This window comes from Octopus sinensis, linkage group LG8 (genome assembly GCF_006345805.1).
Source record: "Octopus sinensis linkage group LG8, ASM634580v1, whole genome shotgun sequence".
Taxonomy (NCBI): Eukaryota; Metazoa; Mollusca; class Cephalopoda; order Octopoda; family Octopodidae; genus Octopus; species Octopus sinensis.
Genome location: NC_043004.1, coordinates 70,020,989 through 70,048,864, shown reverse-complemented (window position 1 = coordinate 70,048,864; position 27,876 = coordinate 70,020,989). Strand labels below are relative to the sequence as shown.

Genomic DNA, 27,876 nt, shown 5'->3' with positions numbered 1-27,876 from the left:
GCACTACAATTGATATTCTAAACCTTGTAAACAAATTATAGTCATTCAATGTTGTAGTGGATTCTCGTTGCTCATAGACTTTGTACCCAGCATATATTAATATTACTATATATAAGGAAAATAGAAAGCATATATGTATGAAGTGTTTATGTGTGCACATATAGATATGTAGAACGACCGTGCGAAAGGAGATGTGACGAATGAATGACTCCTTTAATACACCGCACGGTCGCTTTACAATAAAAGAAAAAAGGATAAATGAGAATGAGTGCCAGAAGGAAAAGAAACGACACAACCATAGAATGTTAAGAGAAAGGTTTTATTTAGGTGTTAACATGTGTGTGTCTGTGTATGTGACATAAGTACATATATAATAACAATAATAATAATAATAATAGTCAGGCTGTCATGCATACATAATGTGTACGTGTGTACAAACAAGGGTGTATGCGTGTGAGATAAAATACAGAGCATTGAAAGAGTCTACAATAGGACGCTAGAAGTTCAGACACAATGAAGATAAATACCAGTTCGTAGTAAGGTACACAATAGTTGAAGTGGTGTAACAAGAAGTTGTGGCTAATATGCTGAGCCGGTTACTTGATACAGGAAGATCTCGCAAGTAGTGAGGTAATTCACAAACAGTGAGGAGTTGAACCTGAGCAATTGTTGCTGTGTACGTAGAGATGTTGTTGGCATCGTTAAGAAGAAGGCGACGGAGATGGAGATCCTGAATGCTGCTAGACGAAGTTGAGTCTCCATGTGGGCTGCTGGTTTGGTTGTCGCTGGAACTGGCTGTGTGCTCAGTGGTTAGACCTTAGAAGGTCTAGAACCAAAGACAAAATACGGTTGTTGTAACTAGCTTTTATAGGAGCTAGGAAGCTCCAACGGAGATTTAGAAGACTGTGTCACGGGACCTTATCAGAAGGCTGCGATTGTTTGGGTTGCACATTGGCGCGTAATAGAGCAAGAGACAAATTGCGCCAATACCAACCAATCAGAGTAGTGGACACAACAGGGTCCAAGAGGCCGAAGGCTAGCTGTTATCTGCTACGTCCGCATTTATGTTATATATGTCAGAGAGAGAGAGAGAGAGAAGAGAGAGAGAGAGAGAGAGAGAGAGAGAGAGAGAGAGAGAATTTCACTAAGCGTACGCTACAGATAGATAGATGGATACAGTGACCTTAAAAGTAATTAATATGTACGTACCAGCTTTCAGGAATGCGTTTAAAATGTAAAATTGGTATATTCAATAAAGTTATACCATTATATTTCGTAGCTATTTAAGCAATGAGTTCATGGATGGTTAAGAGGTTGGATATAGTGCTGATGAAAGAGCAAGAATTCCCGAAGTATGACATATATACCCATTATACATTTCCCCCCATCTTCGATTGCCTTGTTGTTTAGATTAGACGTATTCGGATACAAAACGTCGTAACAAATCAGTACTGGCAATAATTTCTAGAGAAAATCTGTATGGATAACCTTAACAAGTGATATACAAAGCTGATATATAACAAGTGGTATACTCTTTTACTTGTTTCAGTAATTTCGACTGTGGCCATTTGTTTTTTTTAATTATTTTTGTATGTGGACATAGTCTACTGGAATGAACAGACAGGTAAAGATACCCTTCCCCCACCCCTAACCCTAACTCTAAAATAGATTGAAATGCAATAGATCGATACTAGGGTTATAATTATAGGTGACAATTTCATACGACACTGCTACGGAAAATGGGATTTTTTTCTAGCGGTGTCAAATGAAAATGTCACCCATAATTATGGCCGTAGTATCGATCTATTGTATTTCAATCTATTTTAAATTTAGGGTTAGGGGTGGGGGAAGGGTATCCTTTTTTATTTACAAATGTAAATAAACCCAATCTGTTTCTTAAACGAGGGACATATTCATACAGCACGGAATGTTGTTTACATCAATGGAGGTAATTGATTGGTTAAAATTGCCGAAATGCTCGAAATTTCAGACGAAATATCTTACAAACTATAGAATTTTCTCAATAAAGCCAAGAGAAAATGATGTTTTATAAACACATTCTACCAGTATACGAAGTTTAAAACTTTTTAGTTACCTAGAAATTGTTAGAAAGTGCCGTTCAAAAAGAAAAGATCCAGGCTCCATCTTTGGGATGTAGTTAACACAAACAAATTCATATTTGGAACTTGAGAAAAGTCTTGCATATTTTCACTGTTCCAGTTACAGATTGCACTTGTAATGTACGAATTAGCCGGTCTATTTCTCTTTCTGAAAATCCCTGTTTATTCAGCTTCTCCTTTAAGCATTTACTGACAAAATTTTCCATTATGCATTTACTAACAAAATTCTGTCTGTATGTGGGGGAGAATGCAGACCACACATAGGTGCGCTTGCACACACATACACACACACGTTCACACACACACACGTTCACACATACATTTGTCTTTTGTTGTTGCTAGGTTTTGTCGCTCGTATACAGTAATTTATTCGTTATTTCAGCTGACATTCATTTCTGTTTAATGAGAAAGGAAAAATACAACAAAATGGAAAATACTCTTCATTTATTAATAGTAAAATAATAACATCAACACTAACACAAAAAAAAGCCACTTCTACAAGACGGACATATTCATACAATAACCGATAACATCCGATTATCGATCTACATATACAAATGTAGTTTACACAAATATTTAACCCCCCCCTCTCTCTCTCTCTCTCTCTCTCTCTCTCTCTCTCACACACACACACGCATACAAAAGTACACTAACTTGACGGAAAAATCCGAAGCATCCCGATCGTTTTTCGTAGCCACCCCTTCCTCCCTCTTGTAATTCTTATCGTATCAGCTCTTCAGGTTGATATAATGTCTAAAATTGCCGCTTCTTCTAGCATAACTTTCGTATTTTCTTGTACATGAAAAAAAAAAAAAAAGAAAAGAAAACAGATACAATATTTTGTATATAAATATATATTTATATTTATTATTTGTGTAAATTTTAAACAGTATCGAAGGCAAATAACAACCACAAAAAAAAAAGAAAAAAGAAAGAAGGAAAGCGAAACCAGCCTACGTTTAGTATCTTTTTGTGTTTGTTTTTTATTTTCATGGAATTTTGTCTTTGCAATATTTTGGACGATTTGCTGCTGCTGGCGACTGGAGTTTGGAGTTTATAGGATGTTCCAAGATGCAGGCTGATGAAGCCAGATATTTGAAACGGTAAGGCTGTCTTCTACTACTCCATCGTGTATTCATACACACCTATATATATATATATATATATGTATCGATCTAGATTTATAAATTTGGTCGGGTACGGGTACATAAAAGAGAGATAAATGTAAAATGTATTTCTGTTACTGTTTCAGTTTCTCTCAATATTCCTACCATATAATAACCAGTGTATCTCTCTCTTTGTGTGTGTGTATATCTATCTATCTATCTATCTATCTATCTCTCTCTATATATATTTCGTCAATGTATGATATCCGAAAAAGAAGCATGTATATGTATATACACACACGTATGTATATTTGTCTGTCTCCCTCTTACTACACACACACACACACACACACACACACACACACACATATATATATATATATATATATAAAGAGATATATATATATATATATAAAGATATATATATATATACACTGTTTGAGGATATATATGTATAGAAAGAGAGAGACAGACAAATATACATACGTGTGTGTATATACATATACATGCTTCTTTTTCGGATATATATATATATATATATATATATATATATATATATATATATACATACACATGCGTTTCTGTTTATTTCAAAAGTGTAAAAAAAAAAAAGCTAACCTGACGGCAAACAGAATCGGAGCCAGCGAGACAATAGTTTCTCTTTACACGGTAGCTTTACCTGCAAGAAATAGCAGCCAGATCACCATGTAACTACAAGCATTTCTCCTTAAAATATATAAAAAAAAATTAAAATAAGATACGCGAAATTGAAATTAAATAACATTGTTGCCCGAAAGCCACGATATATGCATAAATAAGACGGGATGGTTAAGGTTGGAACGGAACGCTTTTCATCAAAGCCATGTCGGTTCCATCAAGATCGACCTGGGGCTACAAAATAACCAGGCAAAATTGTTTTGGTTTTTTAAATGTCATTCGATCGATATTGTGTATCACTTGCTTAATATATATATATATATAATATATACACATACATACACACAACGCAAATGATATACATAGCAAGAGAGCCAGTCATAGATGTAAATATTTATAATATATTATATTATAGGTATTAACTATATATATATATATATATATATATATATATTATATATATTATAGTTTTAATAACTATATATATATATATATATTATAGGTTTTAACTATATATATATATATATATTATAGGTTTTAACTATATATATATATATATTATAGGTTTTAACTATATATATATATATATTATAGGTTTTACTATATATATATATATATTATAGGTATTAACTATATATATAATATATATTATAGGTATTAACTATATATATATATATATTATAGGTATTAACTATATATATTATATATATATTATAGGTATTAACTATATATATATATATATATTATATATATATTATAGGTTTTAACTATATATATATAATATATATATATATATATTATTATATTATAGATATTAACTATATATATATATATATATTATAGATATTAACTATATATATATTATATATATATTATAGATATTAACTATATATATATATATATTATAGATATTCTATATATATATATATATATATATATTATAGATATTAACTATATATATATATATATATATTATAGATATTAACTATATATATATATTATATATAGATATTAACTATATATATATATTATAGATATTAACTATATATATATATATATATATATATAATAGATATTAACTATATATATATATATATATTATAGATATTAACTATATATATATATTATTAATGTTTGGTATAAGTAATGGAGTAACTCAAGGGCGTGCAGTTTCGTGCGGTAGCAAGTACAAAACCCTCGGCCCTTGAGTCACCGATACTTCTCTCATATATTAGCAACAAATACATATATACTAATGTTTTGAGTTCTTTTTTCCCCTATTTGCTTCGCCAAAACATATACATACATGCATGCATGCATACACACACTCACATCCATCCATCCATCTCTTTGAAAAGAGAAAACCTAGCCAACAGGTTGCCCGATATGCTATTGAATAGTAGTTTGGTTTACTTCAAAATTATGTAAGGCTGTCCAGGTGAAATATGTATGACTCTAAGGTATAATCTAATATTTATTAGATGGCTGAAACTAAAATGGAAAAAAGAGATTTTAAAATACCACAACGGGATGATCATATCGTGGAACGCTTTTGCTGATCATAGGATTTGTCTAATGTGTCACGACTGACCTCGGGCTAAACATCAAAACAGACATTTCGCTTTTCTAATTATAATTCGATCGATTTTATAATAAATATCACTTAATTTATTAATATAATTATATATTTTCGCTTCTTATGTTTGTTATTATGACACACAATAATTGAATATTCCGAGGAAACCCATAATACCAACCCAGAGATTGGGACAATGTCATTCGATCGATATTGCTGTTGTTTATCTCTTTAAGGCTTTCCAGCTGTGATCATTCTGTCTTTTAATTCTTCTTTCTTTCTTTCTAGATTACATTATCAAAGGTATCTTTCCATTTCTTTAACGACTGGTAAGGTGTGGTTTGTAATAATATATGGGCTATTTGGCTGCTATTACTATTTTTAGTAGTTTCCCGGTAGCTACCTTGAGGCTCCATCGGTAGATCTTTACGATCGATATTACATTTAATATCACTTGGTTAATTAATGAATTGATATACAATATATTTCTCTAAATTTGTTATTACATCCGTTGGTTCCAAACGGTTCCAACATAAAAACGCCAAATACGGCTCAAATTGTTTTGACCTTGTCATTTTCGTTTAGTTAAGCCCTGGATCAGCTCTGGTCGAACAAACTTCTGATCAAATGTATTCCAACCGCGACCATCACGTTTCTGTTTCTTTCTACGCAGAGTATATGCAGCTACATTTTTCTGTCACTGTTTATTAAAACGGTAAATTGGGTGTGATTTGGGAGTAGAATTGTTCGCTAATTCTCGTAGATCGAACGGCCCCACGAAGAGGCTTTTGGTGTTGTTTTTTTTTTTTTGTATCCCACCTCTGTATCAGCCCTGATTGAGTAGTTATCTGTATTCAAAGTCATTCCAGCCGTGACTATCCCGTCTTTTCGTATATAACAATATACCTCTTGCTACATTGTCTAGAAAGTTGAATGAAATATATTCCATCTACAAATACAGAGAAAACAAAAACTGTTTAGTAAATTCTAGTTTGGACACACCTGCTTGTCCATTTTGTTTCTCTGCTTCTTATTTATGATTCCCAGGTTATTCCTAAAATATACAATAGCTAATCAATAGCTTTATTTCTACGGAAACCCATGAAAGCAAAGCCAACATACTGTCACATCTTTCTCATTGGGTCTAAATAAGATATTTGGCATAGAATCATTTTTCTTTTTACTTCAGATGAATTTTTTAAAAAAATCATTTGTATTTCAACATTGTCAAATGCGGTTTTCTCTTTTTTAAATTTTGAAATTGCCCCTGGGCAATTTGATAGGAAGGAGGTTTGGCTGCTATGTCTAGCAAGAGGCACGTCCTTCTTTCGTTCAGTGTTATATATGAGGCGTGGGCAACCTCTTTCGAGAAACGGGCCGCGTGAGACACGTCTCATCATGAGGTGGGCTGCTGCACTACTAAAAAACATTCTAGGTAATTTTTCGTTAGGTGTGCTATTCAGAAAGTCCCGCGAGCCGCAGCAGCTTCCCCACGATGTTATTTATCGTAATTTCCTTCCGTCTCACTCGTTTTTCCTCTCCATCTCTCTTCTCCCCATCCAAAAATATCATCCGTTTAGGCGACCGACCATTTATTAGTTGACATATTGGGCGAGGCTGGGTTGGGGCTGGAATAATAAGTAACACGAGCAAGCGATTTCTCATCCGGTCCATCCCACCTCATCTCATCCTTTCATTTTTTACTATCGTATGGTGGTGCTGTTTAACCCTTGGCCAATACTGATCCTACAGATATACAATCAAATGTGTTCCAACTGCGACTGTACTTGTCTTGTTGATTTTTTTTTTCAAGGATATGATGTATCGAGAACTACATTATCTAATGTACCCTTCTCCTCTAGAGTGTGCGATTTGAATGAGATCGGGTTGCTGTTTCGAGTAACTAGGTAGAGGTTCTCTCTCATCTCCTTGGTTCACATGTAATATATATATATATATATATGTGTGTGTGTGTGTGTGTGTGTATATATATGATCTTTCTGTCCGAAGTCCCAGAGAAACCTCCGTTACATACCGCAGTAACATGCACAAATGAAGGCAGTTCATTCACCGAACGACATAAAATAAAAGTAAATGCAGGGGAAAAATATCGGGGACATTAATTTCACGAACCCCAAGCGAGCCATTACCGACATACTGAAAGATAATACCAACATAATACCATAACGAAGAAAGAAGTTTATGGATGATGCAAACTCTGATTTTGGTGTTTCATTAATATAAAGGAGAGGGCGGGAGTTTTTGCAAATATTTTTTGGGTAAGACAATATTGTCCTTGAACTATGTATGTGCTAATAAGAATCGTGATGGTTATAAGCTGGAAAACTTCTGCTCCTAGGCCCGTTTGATCAGCACTGATATGTGACGCAGTACAGTCACTTACTACAACACACACAAGCATATACATACATACATAGGATCTATTGCTGAACCCTACGAGCTGGGTTTCTTTAGGAAGCCTAAGAAACATTAAAGTACATGAGATCGAATCAAACTGTGTTAAATAATACGTAACTCCTTAATAACGTGTTAAACACATCTCTCGTTTGTCCACTCGTTTGTGTGTATCTACGTATGTATATATGATGAGGCATGTATAGCTGGAACATAACCTTGCATTTACAGTATAGAATGGTGATGAACTATTATCTCGGACCCTGCCACAAATATACGCGAAGTTCTTCACTAATCTAAACAATATTGTTAGCCTTGTGTAGTAACAGAAAGCTAATCCCTCGCTAATAACTCTTTTATATGATTATATATATATATATATATATATATATATATGAGAGTATTGTAGTTCGCTTGAAGCATTGTGTACTGTTTGTAAAGAATAAAAAGTTTTGAATGGTACAACAATGCACTATATTAGAGACAATGGGCTGTGTATACCTGTTGTAATTTAGTCATATCAGACTTTGGATGACTAAATTACAAGTATATAACCCATTGTCTGTATTATAGTGCATTGTTGTACCATTAAAAACTTTTTATTATATAATATCTATCTATCTATCTATCTATCTATCTATCCCTCTCTCCCCATGGATTTATATGGGTAACACCATACAAAATTCTGGTGCATATATAACAATGAAACAATTTAAATTATTTATCTTTCCTTGCCAGCTCTGTCTGGCCCCCGTGTCGATGGCACGTAAAAGCACCATCCGTTCGTGTCCGTTGCCAGCCTCGCCTGGCCCCCGTGCCGGTGGCACGTAAAAGCACCATCCGTTCGTGGCCGTTTGCCAGCTCTGTCTGGCACCTGTGCGGGTGGCACGTAAAAAGCACCCACTACACTCACGGAGTGGTTGGCGTTAGGAAGGACATCCAGCCGTAGAAACACTGCCAGATCTGACTGGGCCTGATGAAGCCTTCCAGCGTCACAGACCATATTTATTTGAATATATATATATATATATAATATATATATATATATAATATATATATATATATATATACATATACATACACATACTGGGTTGGCCAAAAGTCACCTTACAGTAAATCAGAACCATTTAATTCCAAGATTAAAACAAAAAAATTATTTTATATGAGATTTCGTTAGTAAATAGACAAATTTGAAAAAAAAAAAAACCCCGGTGAATTTTAACTGACAGCATTCAATTATGAAACATTCATAACTGGAATGAATGAATAAATAAAATTGAATATAAAGTATTTATGTAATTTTGATTTACTGTCGGATGACAGTAAATACTCTTCCTAGAAGAGTGGTGATAGTGACATCGAAGTTTCGGCCTGCTAGCCTTGATAGGCCGAAACGTTCGGAGTCTCTATCACCATTCTTCTTGTAAAAGTATAAACGCATACGGTACTCTCGACCCTTGAGTCACTCTCTGCCGATTAACAGTAATTATAATTATAATAATCCTTTCTACTATAGACACAAGGCCTGAAATTTTGGGGGAGGGGACTAGTCGATTATATCGACCCCAGTGTCTCACTGGTACTTAATTTATCGACGCCGAAAGGATGAAAAGCAAAGTTCACCTCGGCAGAATAATAATTATAATAATAATGATGATTTCTTTTATTGGCCACAAGGGCCCAAGACATGGGTGTTTCATAAAAATATATATACACACACATATGTGCTTATATAAACACGGTCACACACACATATACACATGTGACACACACGTAGGTCCTTTTATTTGACACCAACCGTCAGTTCTCAAGCGGTTGTTGATGTGTCAGTTTATGTGTATATTAGCAACAAGTAACTAACCGATGTTGTTTGTAGTCCAGTCGTGTTGCTAGTTACTAATTAATCTCACTGTATTGTTGTCATTATCTCTGACTATGTTTAACTTCTTCCCCCTCCCCATCTCATTATTGAGGATTCGATTATGAAGAATAAATAAATAAATAAATTTTAAAAAACTAGCTTCGAGGTTTATCTTCTCTGCCAACATTTCGAGTGCGTATATTTTGTAGGCGCTGTTAGTCCTGTGTGGTTAACAAGCTCGGATTGCAACCACATGGCTTCGGGTTCACTCCCACTGCGCTCTTCTTATAACCGTGGGCCAAACAGTGAGTGAATTTGGTAGATGGAAACTATGTGGAAGCCCGTCGTGATATACTCTTTTACTTGTTTCAGTCATTTGACTGCGTCCATGCTGGAGCACTGCCCTTGGTCGAGCAAATCGATCCCAGGAGTTATTTAAGCCTAGTATCGGTATCTATATAATAGGGAGTGATTTGAGGGAGATTTGGCTGCTATTTCTAGCATGTCGAAGATCGTGTAGCAGACCTCCTCCTTGCTTCACAGTTAAGCTAGGTTTATTTATCTGTTACTTGTTTCATTCGTTGGACCTATCGTCTTTTTTCAAAGCCCAGTACATATTCTATCGGCTTGTTTTGCTAAACTGCTAGGTTAAGGGAACCAACACCGGTTGCCAAGCAGTGGTGGGGAATAAACACAGATAGACACACACTCATGACAACAGGTTTCTGTCAACCAAATCCGCTCACAAGGCTTTGGTTGGCCTGAGACTATAGTAGAAGGCATGCCCAAGGTGTCACGCAGTGGAACTGAACACGGAACCATGTGGTTGGGAAACAAACTTCTTACCACACAGCCACACCTGCCATTCATTCATAAATTATAATATTCTAGTGCTGTGTGTGTCGATGCAGGCATGGCGTATACGCTATGTTACAATCCTTTGTTATACTCCTTGTTGCTATCTGTTGTATATATATACATTATATAACAATGAAACAATTTAAATTATTTATCTTTCCTTGTCACAACTAAGCTTATCGCAGTCTTCCACTAATTTTCCTATTGACTAATTATTATTGACATAAACCATCATCAACTTTGCTGCATCTCAGTATGTTACCCTTGGTAAAGTAACATTCTGAAATGCAATAAATTTGATGATGGTTTATAAATAAAATAATAATCAAGCAATAGAAAAGTAGTAGTAGTAGTAGTAGTAGTAGTAGTAGTAGTAGTAACACCCCCCCCCACACACACACTCACTGACTCTCTTTCCCAGATCAGCCGTAACAAGTTGGGTGGGTTTTTTTTTTCTCTTGTGGCTAATATATCTAGAACAGTGGTTCCCAACCTTTTCACTATGAAGGACCCCTTTTATTTAAATGAGTTCTCCCACAGACCCCTTTAAATATGCTTATGCTTTTGTATATATATATGAAATTTTGAATTTAGTTCTACCATTGCAGACCACAGGTCGGGAACCACTGATCTATGACTACATCATTATTGGCTGCTATTTCTAGCAAATTGAGTGACCACATAGAGGTTATCTCGCTGGTTTAGTGGTTCAAGGGTATTACTGAGTGAGGTTTTGCCAATCAGCCAGATAGTCTTTTCTTTTTTTTTTTTTTCTTGTGGGTGGGTTGCTTTGGTTTGCTGTTGAGTAATCGCAGATTAACTGTGAACCTACAACATGTGGATAGTTGATAGTCTCAAGCATTTGTTTGCAGCCTTTGTGGCCACAGCACTGGCCTGCTTATCAACAGAACACTAACATGGATTATATGTGCTGTGCAGATTAGGGCTGAACTATTTTCTTACCTCAAACCAGAATCTTAGTCTTTGGAATGTAGTTTTGGCACTGGTTGGTATTAGATATGTTTTAGTATCATTTACCAGCATCATTGTAAATTCCACGTGGTATGTCATATAGCATGATAAAATTAAATTGCAAACAATACAGGGCTGAAAGTTGATCCTTGTGGAATTCTTTTGGTTATCCTATTTATCATTCTAATCAGAGTTGTCATTCTCAACCTGAATATATTGTTTCATCTTTATAGAGAAGCTAACTGAAGGAAGCACCTTCACCCAGCACTGAAATTTGGCTCTTTACTCTAAGGAGTAAAGAGAACCAGCCAAAAGATAAACCTGCCCCTGAAAATTAAAAGTAGTAGTTGGCATCCATCCTTTTCTTTTGTACAATGTTTGTAGTATGAAATGATGTCGTTTAAAAGTAGAAGTTGTACCTGTATATCATCATCCTTTAACAAGCCAAGTGAAATCGTAATCATGGCTGGTGCCAGTGTCACATAACTGGCATTTGTTCTAGTGACATATGAAAGCACCTGGAGTGGTTGGTGTTAGTAAGGGCATCCAGCTGTAGAAACTATGCCAAATTCGACTGGAACTTGTGTAGCTCTCCAGCTTACCAGTTCCTGTCTAACCCATGCCAACATGGAAAGCGGATACTAAATGGTATTTTCTACATTTAGTATTTTCAAAATTAAGGTGGAGAGCTGGTAGAAATGTTAGCACGCCGGGCGAAATGCTTAGTGGTATTTCGTCTGCGGTTACGTTCTGAGTTCAAATTCCGCCGAGGTCGACTTTGCCTTTCATCCTTTCAGGGTCAATTAAATAAGTACCAGTAACGCACTGGGGTCGATATAATCGACTTAATCCGTTTGTCCTCTCTGTGTTTAGCCCCTTGTGGGTAATAAAGAAATAGGTATTTTCTACAACCAGATGCACTTCCTGTTGCCAGCTCTCACCTGTTTCTAAGTAAGGTAACATTTCCCCCATAGCCTGACTTGTCTTTCACAGAAGACTAGAAATAAACATCACTTAAGCTGTCAAGACAATGGTATGCACAAACACATGTACAAGGTTGGCCAAAGGTCACTTGACAGTAAATCAGAACCATTTAATTCCAAGATTTATTTATGTTTACCAACTGAACGAATTTAATACAAGCATCTAAATATGAAACATCATGAAAATTATTCAAACCGAAATCCTTCTTGAGTGACACATTTTTCCATTCGGATCAATACAGAATTACCGATAGTATTTATGGAATTTTGATTTACTGTCGGGTGACTTTTGGCCAACCCTGTATATACCTCTTTGTACAAATTCAATGGGCTTCTTTCAGTTTCCTTTGACCAGATCCACTCACAAGGCTTTGGTCAGCCTGAGGTTATAGCAGAAGCCACATGCCCAAAGTCCTGCACAGTGGGATTGAACCCAAAACCACATGGTCAGGAAGCAAGTATGTGAACTCAGCATGTAAAACCAGAAGAAGCACCACTAAGCATTTTGTCCAGTGTGGTAACAATTCAGCCAGCTCATCACCTTTAACCTTCCATCTCATTATCATAATTTACTAATGTTAATGAGGAGGGACATAGTCTAATGGTGAAGCAACTACACTCCCAGTTATAAGCTCATCAGTTTCGTTCCTGGTCTGAGAGGTGCATTATATCCTTGTGTCAGATGCTTTACTCCACATTGCACCAGTCGGTTCAAACTGGCAAAACACATGGTCAGTATCCAGTTAATGCTGCAGTACAAAGGAGTTAATAGTGGTGACCAAAAACCTTCAGGTATGATGAAAAATACATTCAGCAGTGGACTGCTGTATTTTGTTATTTTTCATCCTTTTTTTTAATGTTTATCCTTATACAAATAGAATAGTGGTTTATTCACACATGCTGAAGATCTCGGAGACTGCTTTAATTCTAGAACTTTGCGAAGGACAGAGTTACTGGGTCAGTCTGTCAGGTTCAAGGATTTTTGATCATGAAGTCCAATGTATTGTTTTTTAAGGTCTAGACCCCTTTCCTGTTCACACACACACACACTCACAAATAAATGTTCTGCTCCTGTTTCCTAATTGTCACTTAGCCACATATCATTAACCTTCACTGAGCAAACCTATGATATTAAAGACATTCCTGTTGTGACCATTCCAATAGGTTGTCTGTTTTTGATTTTATTTTATATCTTAAAATTTTTTTGATGTGGTGGGTGGTTAAGACAACATTATCTAATATGTGTCCTTCCTTTTTTGTTAAAAAATGTTTGGGTGATATCATGGAAATTTGGTTGCTATTTCTAGCAGTAAAAGCTCACTGTGTGACCCATAGCCCACCAGGAGATTCAGTTGAATAAAATACCTTTTCTAAAATGATAGAAGAAACTGTTGTTATTCTTACCTTTTATCTTTCAGTTTATGTGTGTTCTTTTCAAGCACCATGCTGGATTCTAAGAGATAAGGCTCTACCCAGGAGAATTATTTTCTTGCTCCTAAGAAACAGCTTCCCCCTCCTTGGAGTACATTTTAAAAAAATTCTTACTATTATTATTATTATTATTATGGTGCTGCTTTTCCTATATCTTGTGCTTTTGACTAAATATTTTTACATGAACTTCGTCGTTGTCATTGTCATCATCATCATCATCTGCTTTCCATGGTGGCATTGGTAGGCCCTCTCTCTATATATATGTGTGTGTGTGTGCGTGCATACATATATATATATATATCTGTGTATGTGTGTGTGATGTGTGTGCATACATATGTATGTATACATATATATATATATATATATATATATATATCACGTAAAAAGCACCCACTACACTCACGGAGTGGTTGGCGTTAGGAAGGGCATCCAGCCGTAGAAACATTGCCAGATCTGACTAGGCCTGGTGCAGCCTTCTGGCTTCCCAGACCCCAGTTGAACCGTCCAACCCATGCTAGCATGGAAAGCGGACGCTAAACGATGATGATATATATATATATATACACATATATGCCTACATTTTATATATACATACACACATGCATACATATATACACACACATGCATACATATATATATATATATATATATACGCACACATACACATACATGCATGCATATGTATTGACCCTTACCCCTTGGGTAAGGGTCAATAATTTGTCGACAATTCCATGAAGGGGGTCAGTGGCATATAAGAAGTTTGCCAGCCCCTGATCTAACCTATAGGTGAATAATCAGTATTATTAGTACCTTATTTCTCAGGAAAAATAATTTTCCTAGACATGTGCTTCCAAGTATACATCAATCTCATTAGTTGTCATGTCAACTCTGATATTATTTGGGGTCGTGAAGTGGGGCTTCATTATTCAAGTAAATTCTAAAATTACTGAAGCAGAGTCCCAAGACTAGTTTTGGATAAGAAATAGAATTTTAAAAAATTACTTTTTACTCATTTCAGTCACTAGACTGTAACTAGGCTGGGGCACTGCCCCAAAGAGTTCCAGTTGAATGAATTGATTCCAGTGCTTTTTTTTTTTTTAAACCTGGTACTTATCCTATTGATTTTTTTTTTGTTGAACTGCTAAGTCACAGGGACAAAACAAACCAACACCAGTTGTCAAGTGGTGTGGTGGTGGTGGAAACAGACTCAAAAATCCACGCTTGCATGCATACATAAATACAAATACACACACACACACACAATGGGCTTCTTTCAGTTTCTGCCTACCAAATCCACTCACAAGGCTTTGGTCAGCCCAAGGTCATAGTGGAAGACATTTGCCCAAGGTGCCACAAAGTGGAACTGAACTCTGAACCATGTGGTTGGTAAGCAAGCTTCTTACCACACTGCCATGCCTCCACCTGTAAAACTGTGGATATTTTTTTTAATGTTTTTTTTGGTCACTGGGGGGTCTAGGGGAAGAGGCAGTGCCCAGTATCTCCTTTGGTTTTTGTAGGTCCTCTTAAATTGGTGACTGTGATGTCATTAATGGTCCTTTTGAACCTTCATAAGTCAACACCTACATGAATCACATGAACAGGGAAAGAATTCCTGTGGGCCTGGGACAAAAGATAGGGCAGAGTGATTAGTGTAGGTCCTAGGGTAGTGGACATGTCAAGGGTGATGGGAGGAGGAGTGGGACAGTAGTATCTGGATAGACTAATCTGTCTAGAAATATCCAAGTTTTTAAGTTTCTCAGACATGTATACACTTGCACAAATTCAAATTCTTCAATAATTTTCATCATGGCATTTTGCCTGAATTTCTAAAATTAGCTCCAGGGTTACCAAACAACATTGCTTGAGCCAAATGTCTTTGGACATATTTTGCAAAAGGCTTCCCAACACTCAGGCATAGTTACATTTCCTTTCAAAAATTATATGACTTGGTGGTTGAGTGCTTTCTACTTGAGCAAGGGTCTTCAATTATAGTTGACCCTGGCTGACTAATGACTTGTGAATGGATTTGGTTGATGGAAACTGAAAGAAGCATACCATATACATGTATATAGGTGCAAGCATGGCTGTGTGGTAAGAAGATTGCTTCCCGACCACATGGTTCTGGGTTCAGTCCTACTGAGTGATAGCTTGGGCAAGTGTCTTCTACTATAGCTTTGGACCGACCAAAGCCTTGTGAGTGGATTTGGTAGGCGGAAACTGAAAGAAGCCTGTCATATGTGCGTGTGTCTATGTTTTTGTACCCCTGCCATCGCTTGCCCCTGTAACTTAGTTGTTCAGCAAAAGAGACCAATAGAATAAGTACTAGGCATACAGATAAGTCCTGGGGTTGATTTCTTTGACTAAAACCCTTTAAGGTGGTGCTCCAGCATGGCTGCAGTCAAATGACTGAAACAAGTAAAAAAATAAAAGAATATGTATGTTTGTGTGTACATCTGTCTTGACATCACATAGTGGTTGTAAATAAGCTTCACAGTTGTACAAGTGAGGTTGTTTATTTCCAATCTCCTGTGAAAAATGTGTCTGGGTATGGGGCAATATTACCTTGTTTAGAAACAAGTGAGGGTTTGTGACAGCAAGGGCTTCCAACCATAGAAAATCTGCTGCAACAAATTCCATCTGACTCGGGAAGACCTGCAAAAGTTAACTTTAAATGATGATGATGATAATGAAATCTCTTAAAAATGTGACATCCTTGAAGTTTTTGATAAACTTGTAAATAATTCAAATCTTGGCACATGACCATCAGTTTTAAGAGTAGGGAGTAAGTTGACTATATCAACCCCAGTGCTTGACTGCTACTTTATTTTATTGATTCCCGAAAGGATAAAAACCTAAGTCAATCTCAGTAGAGTTTGAACTCAGAATGTAAAGAGCTGGAAGAAATGTTGCAAAGCATTTTGTCTGGCACACTAATGATTCTGCCAGCTTGCTGCCTTAATAAACTTAATAACTAATAAAAACCATCAATATAGTATAATAAACACCACAAAGTAAATTATCAATTCCAATGCATTCATTAAATCTTGCTATACCTGTTATGCCTATACACATTAACTCTTAATTACAATGCTCATGAATAGACAATAGCACCAGTGTTGTGTAAACCACTGCTTTGTAAGTTAGTGGTAATGATGTGGTTGTCTGGCTGGAAGAGTTGTTAGGATGCCAGACAAAATGCTTAGATTCGTTTCCTCCAGATTAACATTCTGAGTTCAAATTCTCCTGGAGTCGACATCTGTTTAATTTTTCAAGGTCGATAAAATAAGTACCAGTTAAGCACTGGGCTGTGTGAGATCAACTATCCTGCTCCATCCACTGAAATTTCAGGCAATGTGTGTATAGTAGAAGAATTTTTTTTCTTTCTTCTGTTGTTTCATCTGTGAGAACCATGTGAGTTCCTTGATACCTTGCCATCAACTTTAGTCTTTGTCACGGATCCTTCATCATAAATGTTTTATTCTCTCCTCTACCTGATTGTAGTTTTTAATAAGTTGTAATTTTGTGGTTGAAATACATGAATAAAATTTTTTTAAAAATATGAATATACACACACACACACAAATGCACACACAAATGCACACACACACACATATATATATACTTACATATAGGTATATATACTGATATATGTGTATATATATATAGGGTGGAGCATTTTTTCACAATTTTTAAAAATATGAATAAACACACACACACACACACATATATATATATACTTTATTTAAAGCAGCAGAAAATTCAACAAAACCTGTTACAGTTTTGCTAGCAAAAACTGTCCGACGAACGGAAACGTGAAACTCAGAGTAACAGGTTTTGTTGAATTTTCTGCTGCTTTAAATAAAGCATATTACTCTACCACTGGTATTTGAGTACTCTTTTTTCCACCTTGTTTCACATTTATGTGTTTACTCCGGTATATATATATATATATATATACTTATATATAGATAGATATATACTGATGTATGTATGTGTGTGTGTGTGTGTAAGGTGGAGCATTTTTTCACAGTTTTCAGTTTCATGATGGGGGTAGTACAGAAAAGTGAATGAACATCAAAATAACTGGCGTAACATCTTAAAACTCTGCATCAATACAAGGTCTGATCACTGAGTATCTGGAATGTTGCCATAATAACAAAGGTAAAGCATACAGAGTGAAGCTGCTTGGCAAAGATTGACCTTGAACTCTGCTGTGCCTGTGCACTAAGTTTTAATGCCCTAGCTCACTTCCACTGTTTACAGCAGTGTTTGGAAGGAACATGTGTAGTGTGTGGTCATTGCATGGACCATGAAAGAGAAAGTTATGTTGAGATACTTGCTCAGAGGCCTATGCAAAATTGCAGAAAGTGTATGAGGCACGCACAAGTGTATGAGTGGTTCAAATGTTTCCAAGATGGTAAAAAAAATGTCTATATTGACAAACATTCCGGGAGACCCACAACCTGCAGAACTGAGAAAAACATTACAGATGCATGTGCAACTGTGAGGGGAAATCATCGAATCACCATCTGTGAGTTATCCGAGGATGTGCAGATTAGTTACGGTTTGGTTCAGTCCATCATCACTGAAGATTTGGATATGAGATACATGTCTTCCAATTTTGTGCCAAAACTGCTTTCAGCTGACCAAAAAGACACTTGGGTTTCAGTTGCACAAGATCTCTTTGATTGTGTCAAGAATGATGAAAACTTTTTGAAAACTTTGCGTAGGCTTCTCACCAGGTATCACCAAGCTTTTGGTAAAATTTGATGGAGATTCTCTGCTCAACTTTCTCTGTCATGGTCAATGTGATGATCACACACTACACACGTTCCTGCCAAGCCCTGCTGTAAACAGCAGAAGTGAGCTAGAATGTTAAAACTTAGTGCGCATGTACAGCTGAGTTAAAGGTCAATCTGTGCATGCTTTAGCTTTGTTACTCTGGCAACAGTCCGGATATTTATTGATCAGACCACATATCTTCTTTCTCCACAAATGCATCGAAAAGTGGTATAAAAAAACACCTCTGCTTATTTATTAGCTATGTCCCAGGTAGGGGCCACGGGTTAAGTGAGGCCATAACCCATGGTCCCTACCTGGGACGTAGTCAGTCCACCTGTGCATACCTTCCTTCTTGGGACACATAACTCTACTTGTGAAGACCTGTTGAGGCAAGTGAAAATCAAAATCAAAATCAAAGAATCAAATCAAAATCGAAATCGATCCACATCAATGGAATTTGTAGTTTGTGGTACCAGTGCCGGTGGCACATAAGAGAACCGTCCGAACGTGGCTGTAGCCAGCTCCGCATCGACTGGCCTCCGTACTGGTGGCACGTAACAAACACCATCCGATCGTGGCCGTGCCAGCCTCGCCTAGCCTCCATGCCGGTGGCATGTAAAAAAACACCATCCGAGCGTGGCCGTTCGCCAGCCTCGTCTGGTACCTGTGTCGGTGGCACATAAAAAGCACCCACTACACTCATGGAGTGGTTGGCGTTAGGAAGGGCATCCAGCTGTAGAAACACCGCCATATCTGACTGGCCTGGTGCAGCCTTCGGGCTTCCCAGACCCCAGTTGAACCGTCCAACCCATGCTAGCATGGAAAGTGGATGTTAAACGATGATGATGATGAAAATACAGTTTTCCTTTCATCCTCTCTGGGTAGCTTTTCAATGACTGGTGAAATTACTCTAAAATATGACTTAAACATGTTTTTGTCTGTGATTTCATCTTCTGCTCCCACAAACGCCTCAAAATATGCAAAAATATCATAAATCATTGAATTCAGAAAATTTTTCATGTAGATGTAAATTACAGTATGCTCCTGTCCCTCCTCATGGAGACGGAAGATAAAGTCACGGAAAAAAAAAACATATTTTAGAGTAACTTCACAGTCATTTAGAAGATACCCCAAAAGGATGCAATGGAAACTGAATTTTATAGCTAAAAAAATAAGTAGAGCTATTTTTTGGCACTTTTTCCATTTTTTTAATGCATTTCTGGAGACAGAAGATATTGTTGCAGAGTTCTAAGATTTTACCCCAGTTATTTTAATGTCTATTCACAACTTTTCCACACTACCTGCATCATGAAATTGAAAATCGTGAAAAAAATGCTCCACCCTAATGTGTGTGTGTATATATACTCTTTTACTCTTTTACTTGTTTCAGTCATTTGACTGTGGCCATGCTGGAGCACCGCCTTTTAGTCGAGCAAATCGACCCCGGGACTTATTCTTTGTAAGCCCAGTACTTATTCTCTTTTGCCGAACCGCTAAGTGACGGGGACGCAAACACACCAGCATCGGTTGTCAAGCAATGCTAGGGAGACAAACACAGACACACAAACACACACATATATATATATATATATACATATATACGACAGGCCTCTTTCAGTTTCCGTCTACCAGATCCACTCACAAGGCATTGGTCGACCCGGGGCTATAGTAGAAGACACTTGCCCAAGATGCCACGCAGTGGGACTGAACACGGAACCATGTGGTTGGTAGCAAGCTACTTACCACACAACCACTCCTGTACCTATATATATATATATTGGACTGCTCCCTAGCCAGCAGAGTGACATCGTTTGAAAGCCAAAATGATGCAAAGTGCAGTGTGACTAGCAATAAATAACAGCATCCAAAGAGTCTGGTCAGTCACTTGATCACACATGAATACATATTAGCCTAGATGTAGGTGAAATAAAAACTATATAAAGATATTCCTTTTTATGTTTTTTGTGCTAAAAAAGGGAAGAAATCTCTAGATGGATTATTCCATGATTTGTTTGGCTGCTTCTTAAAAAAAAAACCCAGTTTTTTTTCCCCTTAATCAATAGCATTTACGTATTTGTACTTCTCATTAATTAAATGACACCTAAAATAGAAAACAGCAAACAATACTTTTGCAATATGTGCTGAGGCCTGCCAAACTAGAATTATTTATAGTAGCGATACAGGTACAAAAGTTCCAGTTTAGCTCCAAATAATTGAGCTGGTAGTTGCTACTGAAGAGGCAAAACCACACAGAAACACTGTGTTTGGTAGTCTGACGAATACAGTTAACCCTTTAGCATTTAAACCGGCCATATCAGACCCAAATATTGTACCTATTTTATGTTCAAACTGATCAGATCTGGCTTTGCACAGCTACCCAGCAATGTAGTTCTAAATATTAACAATCAGGCGCAGGAGTGGCTGTGTGGTAAGTAGCTTGCTAACCAACCACATGGTTCTGGGTTCAGTCCCACTGCGTGGCATCTTGGGCAAGTGTCTTCTGCTATAGCCCCGGGCCGACCAATGCCTTGTGAGTGGATTTGGTAGACGGAAACTGAAAGAAGCCTGTCGTATATATGTATATGTGTGTTTGTGTGTCTGTGTTTCTCCCCCTAGCATTGCTTGACAACCGATGCTGGTGTGTTTACGTCCCCGTCACTTAGCGGTTCGGCAAAAGAGACCGATAGAATAAGTACTGGGCTTACAAAGGAATAAGTCCTGGGGTTGAGTTGCTCGATTAAAGGCAGTGCTCCAGCATGGCCGCAGTCAAATGACTGAAACAAGTAAAAGAGAGTAAAGAGAATAATCAAACCATTGAAATTTCAAAAGTACAAGGTAATGCATGATTAATTCAAAACAGTTTGATTATATAATCATTACATTTGACAGAATAACACGAATGCTAAAGGGTTAAAGCAGATGCTTTCCATGTTCCAGTGTACAGGAGTAGGAAAAACAAATGGGCTCATTCTTATTTTAAACCTCACAATTTTATATTTTGTATATTAAATTAATTCCAACTGACAAGTCTCAGCACATGCCAGCAGATAAATATATGGTTTGCTGTTTACCATAAGATGATGATGATATGTACCCATAGGTGCAGGAGTGGCTGTGTGGTAAGTAGCTTGCTAACCAACCACATGGTTCCGGGTTCAGTCCCACTGTGTGGCATCTTGGGCAAGTGTCTTCTACTATAGCCCCGGGCTGACCAATGCCTTGTGAGTGGATTTGGTAGACGGAAACTGAAAGAAGCCTGTCGTATATATGTGTATATATATATATATATATATATATATATATATATATATATATTATATATATATATATGTATGTGTGTGTTTGTGCGTCTGTGTTTGTCCCCCTAGCATTGCTTGACAACCGATGCTGGTGTGTTTACATCCCCGTAACTTAGCGGTTCGGCAAAAGAGACCGATAGAAAAAGTACTGGGCTTACAAAGAATAAGTCCCGGGGTCGATTTGCTCGACTAAAGGCGGTGCTCCAGCATGGCCGCAGTTAAATGACTGAAACAAGTAAAAGAGTATACATAAATATATCCATCCGTCTATCTATCTATCTATCTGTCTGTCTGTCAGTCTTTCTATCTATCCACACACACACACACACATGTATATACAGTTGGCTTCTTTCAGTTTCTCTGTACCAAACCCACTCACACGATTTTGGTTGCCCTGGGGCTATAGAAGAAGACCCTTGCCCGAGGTGCCATACAGTGGGATTGAACCCAGAACCATGTGGTTGGAAAGCAAACTTCTTACTGCACAGCAACACCTTTGTGTGCGTTGGACATCATCGTTGTTAGCACTTTATCAGAGAATGTCAGCTTGTCCTTTAAGCTACAGGTTATATTTGACTCACGTGTTGCTAGTTACCTAAATGGAACTTCTTAAGTCATGATTGACACAGTTATTGATCAAGCTAAACGAGTAATTCACCTCAGAGCTACTTCAGCCATCACCTTCACCCTCACTCCTTCCTCTTCTCTCTTACTTCTCTCCCTCTCATCTCATGTCCATCTCCTTTCTCTCTCTACCACACTGTTTTTATTTAATATATTTTCCACTAATCCATCAGTCTCTCCTTCTCATTTTGCTAACTCTCTCACCCAGTCTCTCTCTCTCTCTCCCTCTTTCCCTGCCTGTCTCCCCCCCCTCTCTTGTCTTGGTTTTCTAATTGTTATTGTGGCTAATTATTTCCCTCTCTGGTTTCTGGTCTGACATTAGTTTGTGTATGTACGTGTATCTCGTTAGATGTGCAGTCTAACTGTGTGTCTGTGTATATGATTAATTAGCTAGTAGTGTGTGCGTGTATGTATGTTAGTTTATTTAGCTTTGTATTTATGTGTGCATGTATGTATGTAACCTTGTATTTGTGTGTGTGTGTGTGTGTGCGTGCGTGCATATATTTGTCTAGTTGGATGCATATGCATCTGTGTTTATGTAAAAAAAATACACACACACACACACATACATGTCTCCTTAGATGTGTATATAATTATGTATTTGTGTGGTTGGATGCATATGTAGCTGCATGTTTGTGGATGTATGCATGTCTACTCAGATGTGTATGTCATTCTGTATTTGTATATACATCAGTGTCTGTATGTGTGTGTGTATATATATATATATATAGTATTATTAGTGAATTGAAGAAATGGAGTTGAACGAAGATTGAACAGAATTCCTTTTATTGCATTCTACACATGATTTTTGCTGTGATTTTTGCTACCAAGGTATCGGTTAAACTTTTGATTAATCTGCAACAAGATTATTCATCTTTCTATTTTACCAAACATATATATATATATATATATTAGCTGAATATCCCATCGTTGCCAAGTAATTTTTACAATAGAAAGTCATATAAATTTTTATTTATTCCATGTCAGAGCATGCCTTCCTTGAGAGATAAGCCTCTTAATCAAGACAGATTTGTGCAATTTTTCACCTAAAAAACTCCATTGAGGATTTTCTTTTTTCCTTTTTAAATTATTTACATGTCTATTCGACTGTCATAAATAACAGTGACAAACGAAATATACAGCGCCGATAGTTGTTGTCAAACAACGGCAGTAATTTCATTCAGCTGAATACACGTCATGGATTGGTTGAAATTACGGAAATACGACAACTTTAACACAAAATAACTTTGTAAATAGAAACTTTTCTCAACAACGCTAAGAGTAAAAGATGTTCTATATGACACATTCTGCCAGTATACAAAGTTTCAAAGTGTTTAGTTAAAGAAAATTAATTAATTGAGCTGCCCATGAAAAGGAAAAGATCAAAAAAATTTTTTAATGTCAATAAATTCTTCTTTTATGGTGGAGGGGAAAAGCTGATATTTTGAGTAATAACTCTTCAATTGAGTGTGTTATATAAGTCACAACATCAGTTGATTACATTCTTCACAACAACCAAACTTATTGACTCCTCGTCTACATATAAATTAAAATAAAGATTTTTTTAAAAACATGCCTGCCATTTGAACTGTTGTCTGCTCAAAGGACTAGAGGAAATAGCAGCTTACTTGGAGAAATGAGGGGTTAGCAACAAGAACACTTTGAACTGTTGTCTGTTCAAAAGACCAGGGGAATTAGTAGCTTATTTGGAGAAATGAGGGGTTAGCAACAAGAACACCTTTGAACTGTTGTCTGTTCAAAAGACCAGGGGAATTAGTAGCTTACTTGGAGAAACGAGGGGTTAGCAACAAGAACACCTTTGAACTGTTGTCTGTTCAAAAGACCAGGGGAATTAGTAGCTTACTTGGAGAAACGAGGGGTTAGCAACAAGAACACCTTTGAACTGTTGTCTGTTCAAAAGACCAGGGGAATTAGTAGCTTACTTGGAGAAATGAGGGGTTAGCAACAAGAACACCTTTGAACTGTTGTCTGTTCAAAAGACCAGGGGAATTAGTAGCTTACTTGGAGAAATGAGGGGTTAACAACAAGAACACCTTTGAACTGTTGTCTGTTCAAAAGACCAGGGGAATTAGTAGCTTACTTGGAGAAACGAGGGGTTAGCAACAAGAACACCTTTGAACTGTTGTCTGTTCAAAAGACCAGGGGAATTAGTAGCTTACTTGGAGAAACGATGGGTTAGCAACAAGAACACCTTTGAACTGTTGTCTGTTCAAAAGACCAGGGGAATTAGTAGCTTACTTGGAGAAATGAGGGGTTAGCAACAAGAACACCTTTGAACTGTTGTCTGTTCAAAAGACCAGGGGAATTAGTAGCTTACTTGGAGAAATGAGGGGTTAGCAACAAGAACACCTTTGAACTGTTGTCTGTTCAAAAGACCAGGGGAATTAGTAGCTTACTTGGAGAAATGAGGGGTTAGCAACGAGAACACCTTTGAACTGTTGTCTGTTCAAAAGACCAGGGGAATTAGTAGCTTACTTGGAGAAATGAGGGGTTAGCAACGAGAACACCTTTGAACTGTTGTCTGTTCAAAAGACCAGGGGAATTAGTAGCTTACTTGGAGAAATGAGGGGTTAGCAACGAGAACACCTTTGAACTGTTGTCTGTTCAAAAGACCAGGGGAATTAGTAGCTTACTTGGAGAAATGAGGGGTTAGCAACAAGAACACCTTTGAACTGTTGTCTGTTCAAAAGACCAGGGGAATTAGTAGCTTACTTGGAGAAACGAGGGGTTAGCAACAAGAACACCTTTGAACTGTTGTCTGTTCAAAAGACCAGGGGAATTAGTAGCTTACTTGGAGAAACGAGGGGTTAGCAACAAGAACACCTTTGAACTGTTGTCTGTTCAAAAGACCAGGGGAATTAGTAGCTTACTTGGAGAAACGATGGGTTAGCAACAAGAACACCTTTGAACTGTTGTCTGTTCAAAAGACCAGGGGAATTAGTAGCTTACTTGGAGAAATGAGGGGTTAGCAACAAGAACACCTTTGAACTGTTGTCTGTTCAAAAGACCAGGGGAATTAGTAGCTTACTTGGAGAAATGAGGGGTTAGCAACGAGAACACCTTTGAACTGTTGTCTGTTCAAAAGACCAGGGGAATTAGTAGCTTACTTGGAGAAATGAGGGGTTAGCAACGAGAACACCTTTGAACTGTTGTCTGTTCAAAAGACCAGGGGAATAGTAGCTTACTTGGAGAAATGAGGGGTTAGCAACGAGAACACCTTTGAACTGTTGTCTGTTCAAAAGACCAGGGGAATTAGTAGCTTACTTGGAGAAATGAGGGGTTAGCAACAAGAACACCTTTGAACTGTTGTCTGTTCAAAAGACCAGGGGAATTAGTAGCTTACTTGGAGAAACGAGGGGTTAGCAACAAGAACACCTTTGAACTGTTGTCTGTTCAAAAGACCAGGGGAATTAGTAGCTTACTTGGAGAAACGATGGGTTAGCAACAAGAACACCTTTGAACTGTTGTCTGTTCAAAAGACCAGGGGAATTAGTAGCTTACTTGGAGAAATGAGGGGTTAGCAACAAGAACACCTTTGAACTGTTGTCTGCTCAAAGGACTAGAGGAAATAGCAGCTTACTTGGAGAAATGAGGGGTTAGCAACGAGAACACCTTTGAACTGTTGTCTGTTCAAAAGACCAGGGGAATAGTAGCTTACTTGGAGAAATGAGGGGTTAGCAACGAGAACACCTTTGAACTGTTGTCTGTTCAAAAGACCAGGGGAATTAGTAGCTTACTTGGAGAAATGAGGGGTTAGCAACGAGAACACCTTTGAACTGTTGTCTGTTCAAAAGACCAGGGGAATTAGTAGCTTACTTGGAGAAATGAGGGGTTAGCAACAAGAACACCTTTGAACTGTTGTCTGTTCAAAAGACCAGGGGAATTAGTAGCTTACTTGGAGAAACGAGGGGTTAGCAACAAGAACACCGTGCAATAAAAAAACTGCATCAGTAATTTCCTCGAACCCATGTCAGCTTGGAAAAGTACACTTTAAATGATGTTGATCATTATAATATCTTTTCTGTCTCAATAATTCATATCTTTGTGCCAAAGTTAGAATCCAATATTTTAATCAGTAATATCTTTTATATTTTACTTGTTTCAGTCATTTGACTGTAGACATCCTGGGGCACCACCTTGAAGGGTTTTAGTTGTACAAATCGACCCCAGGACTTTTTTTTAAGCCTTGTACTTATTCTTTCAGTCTCTTGCCAAACTGCTAAGTTACAGGACATAAACACCAACACTAGTTGTCAAGCAGTGATGGTGGTCAAACACAGACACGAAGACATGCACATACACACACACTCACATACACATGTATATATGACAAGCTTCTTTTCAGTTTCCATCTATCAAATCCACTCACAAGGCTTTGGTCAGCCCAAGGACTGGACCCGGAACCATGTAGTTAGGAAGCAAGCTTCTCACCACACGACAAAAGTGTAAATGGGGGTTTTTCCTTTAGATATATTTGTTTATTCCTCATGACTGGTATTGTTTACCCTTGTTGTATCCATGTTTTGGTATGGGAACACAGCATCTCTGCATATCGTAAGAGATAGCCAGAAGGGTTAACAACAGGAAGAGTATCTGGCTGTAAATCAGTACTTCAGAAGAATTGTCTAACTCATGCTAGCATGGAAACAAAAGCATAAAATACTGATGAGAATGGTGAGGATGAAGATAGATTGTTTAGTCCTTTGTCACTCTGATTGAGCAGACCTCTCATAATCAGAAGTGTTACAGCCATGGCCATCCTGTCTTTTTGTATACAAAGGATTATATTATCTAATGTGTCTTTCTTCTCCATTTTTTTTAAACAGCAGGGTATGATTTGAGGAAGATTTTACTGCTATTTTTAACAAATCAAGTGACCACATAGAGCTTGCTTGCTAATTCATTTGTAAGATTGATGTTGTTGTTGAACATGAAGTCAACCCTTGACACATCTATTATGATTCCACATTATAAGGAATACGAATCCAAGTACATAGGTAGTACATATTTTTTCATCCCTCCAAAAGGATGAGAAGCAACATTGATATAGGTAGGTTTTGAACTCAGAACATAAAAGGCCATGACTAAATACCACTATGATTCTGCCATGCAGATGGTCAAGCAGACATAAAGATATTTCAACTGTGACCATTCAGTTTTTTAGCGGTATT

At 37.1% G+C, this 27,876-nt stretch overlaps 1 protein-coding gene across 1 annotated transcript in view; it reads left to right on the top strand.

Moving 5' to 3' along the window:
* Positions 1-3,051: 3,051 nt before the first annotated feature.
* The window catches only part of LOC115214947 (kinesin-associated protein 3), a 113,554-nt gene continuing 88,729 nt past the window's right edge, over positions 3,052-27,876 (top strand). The window contains exon 1 of the mRNA XM_029784035.2: positions 3,052-3,223. Within this exon, the coding sequence (XP_029639895.1) occupies positions 3,192-3,223 (32 nt within the window). The 5' untranslated portion in view covers positions 3,052-3,191. The remainder of the gene's footprint in view (positions 3,224-27,876) is intronic.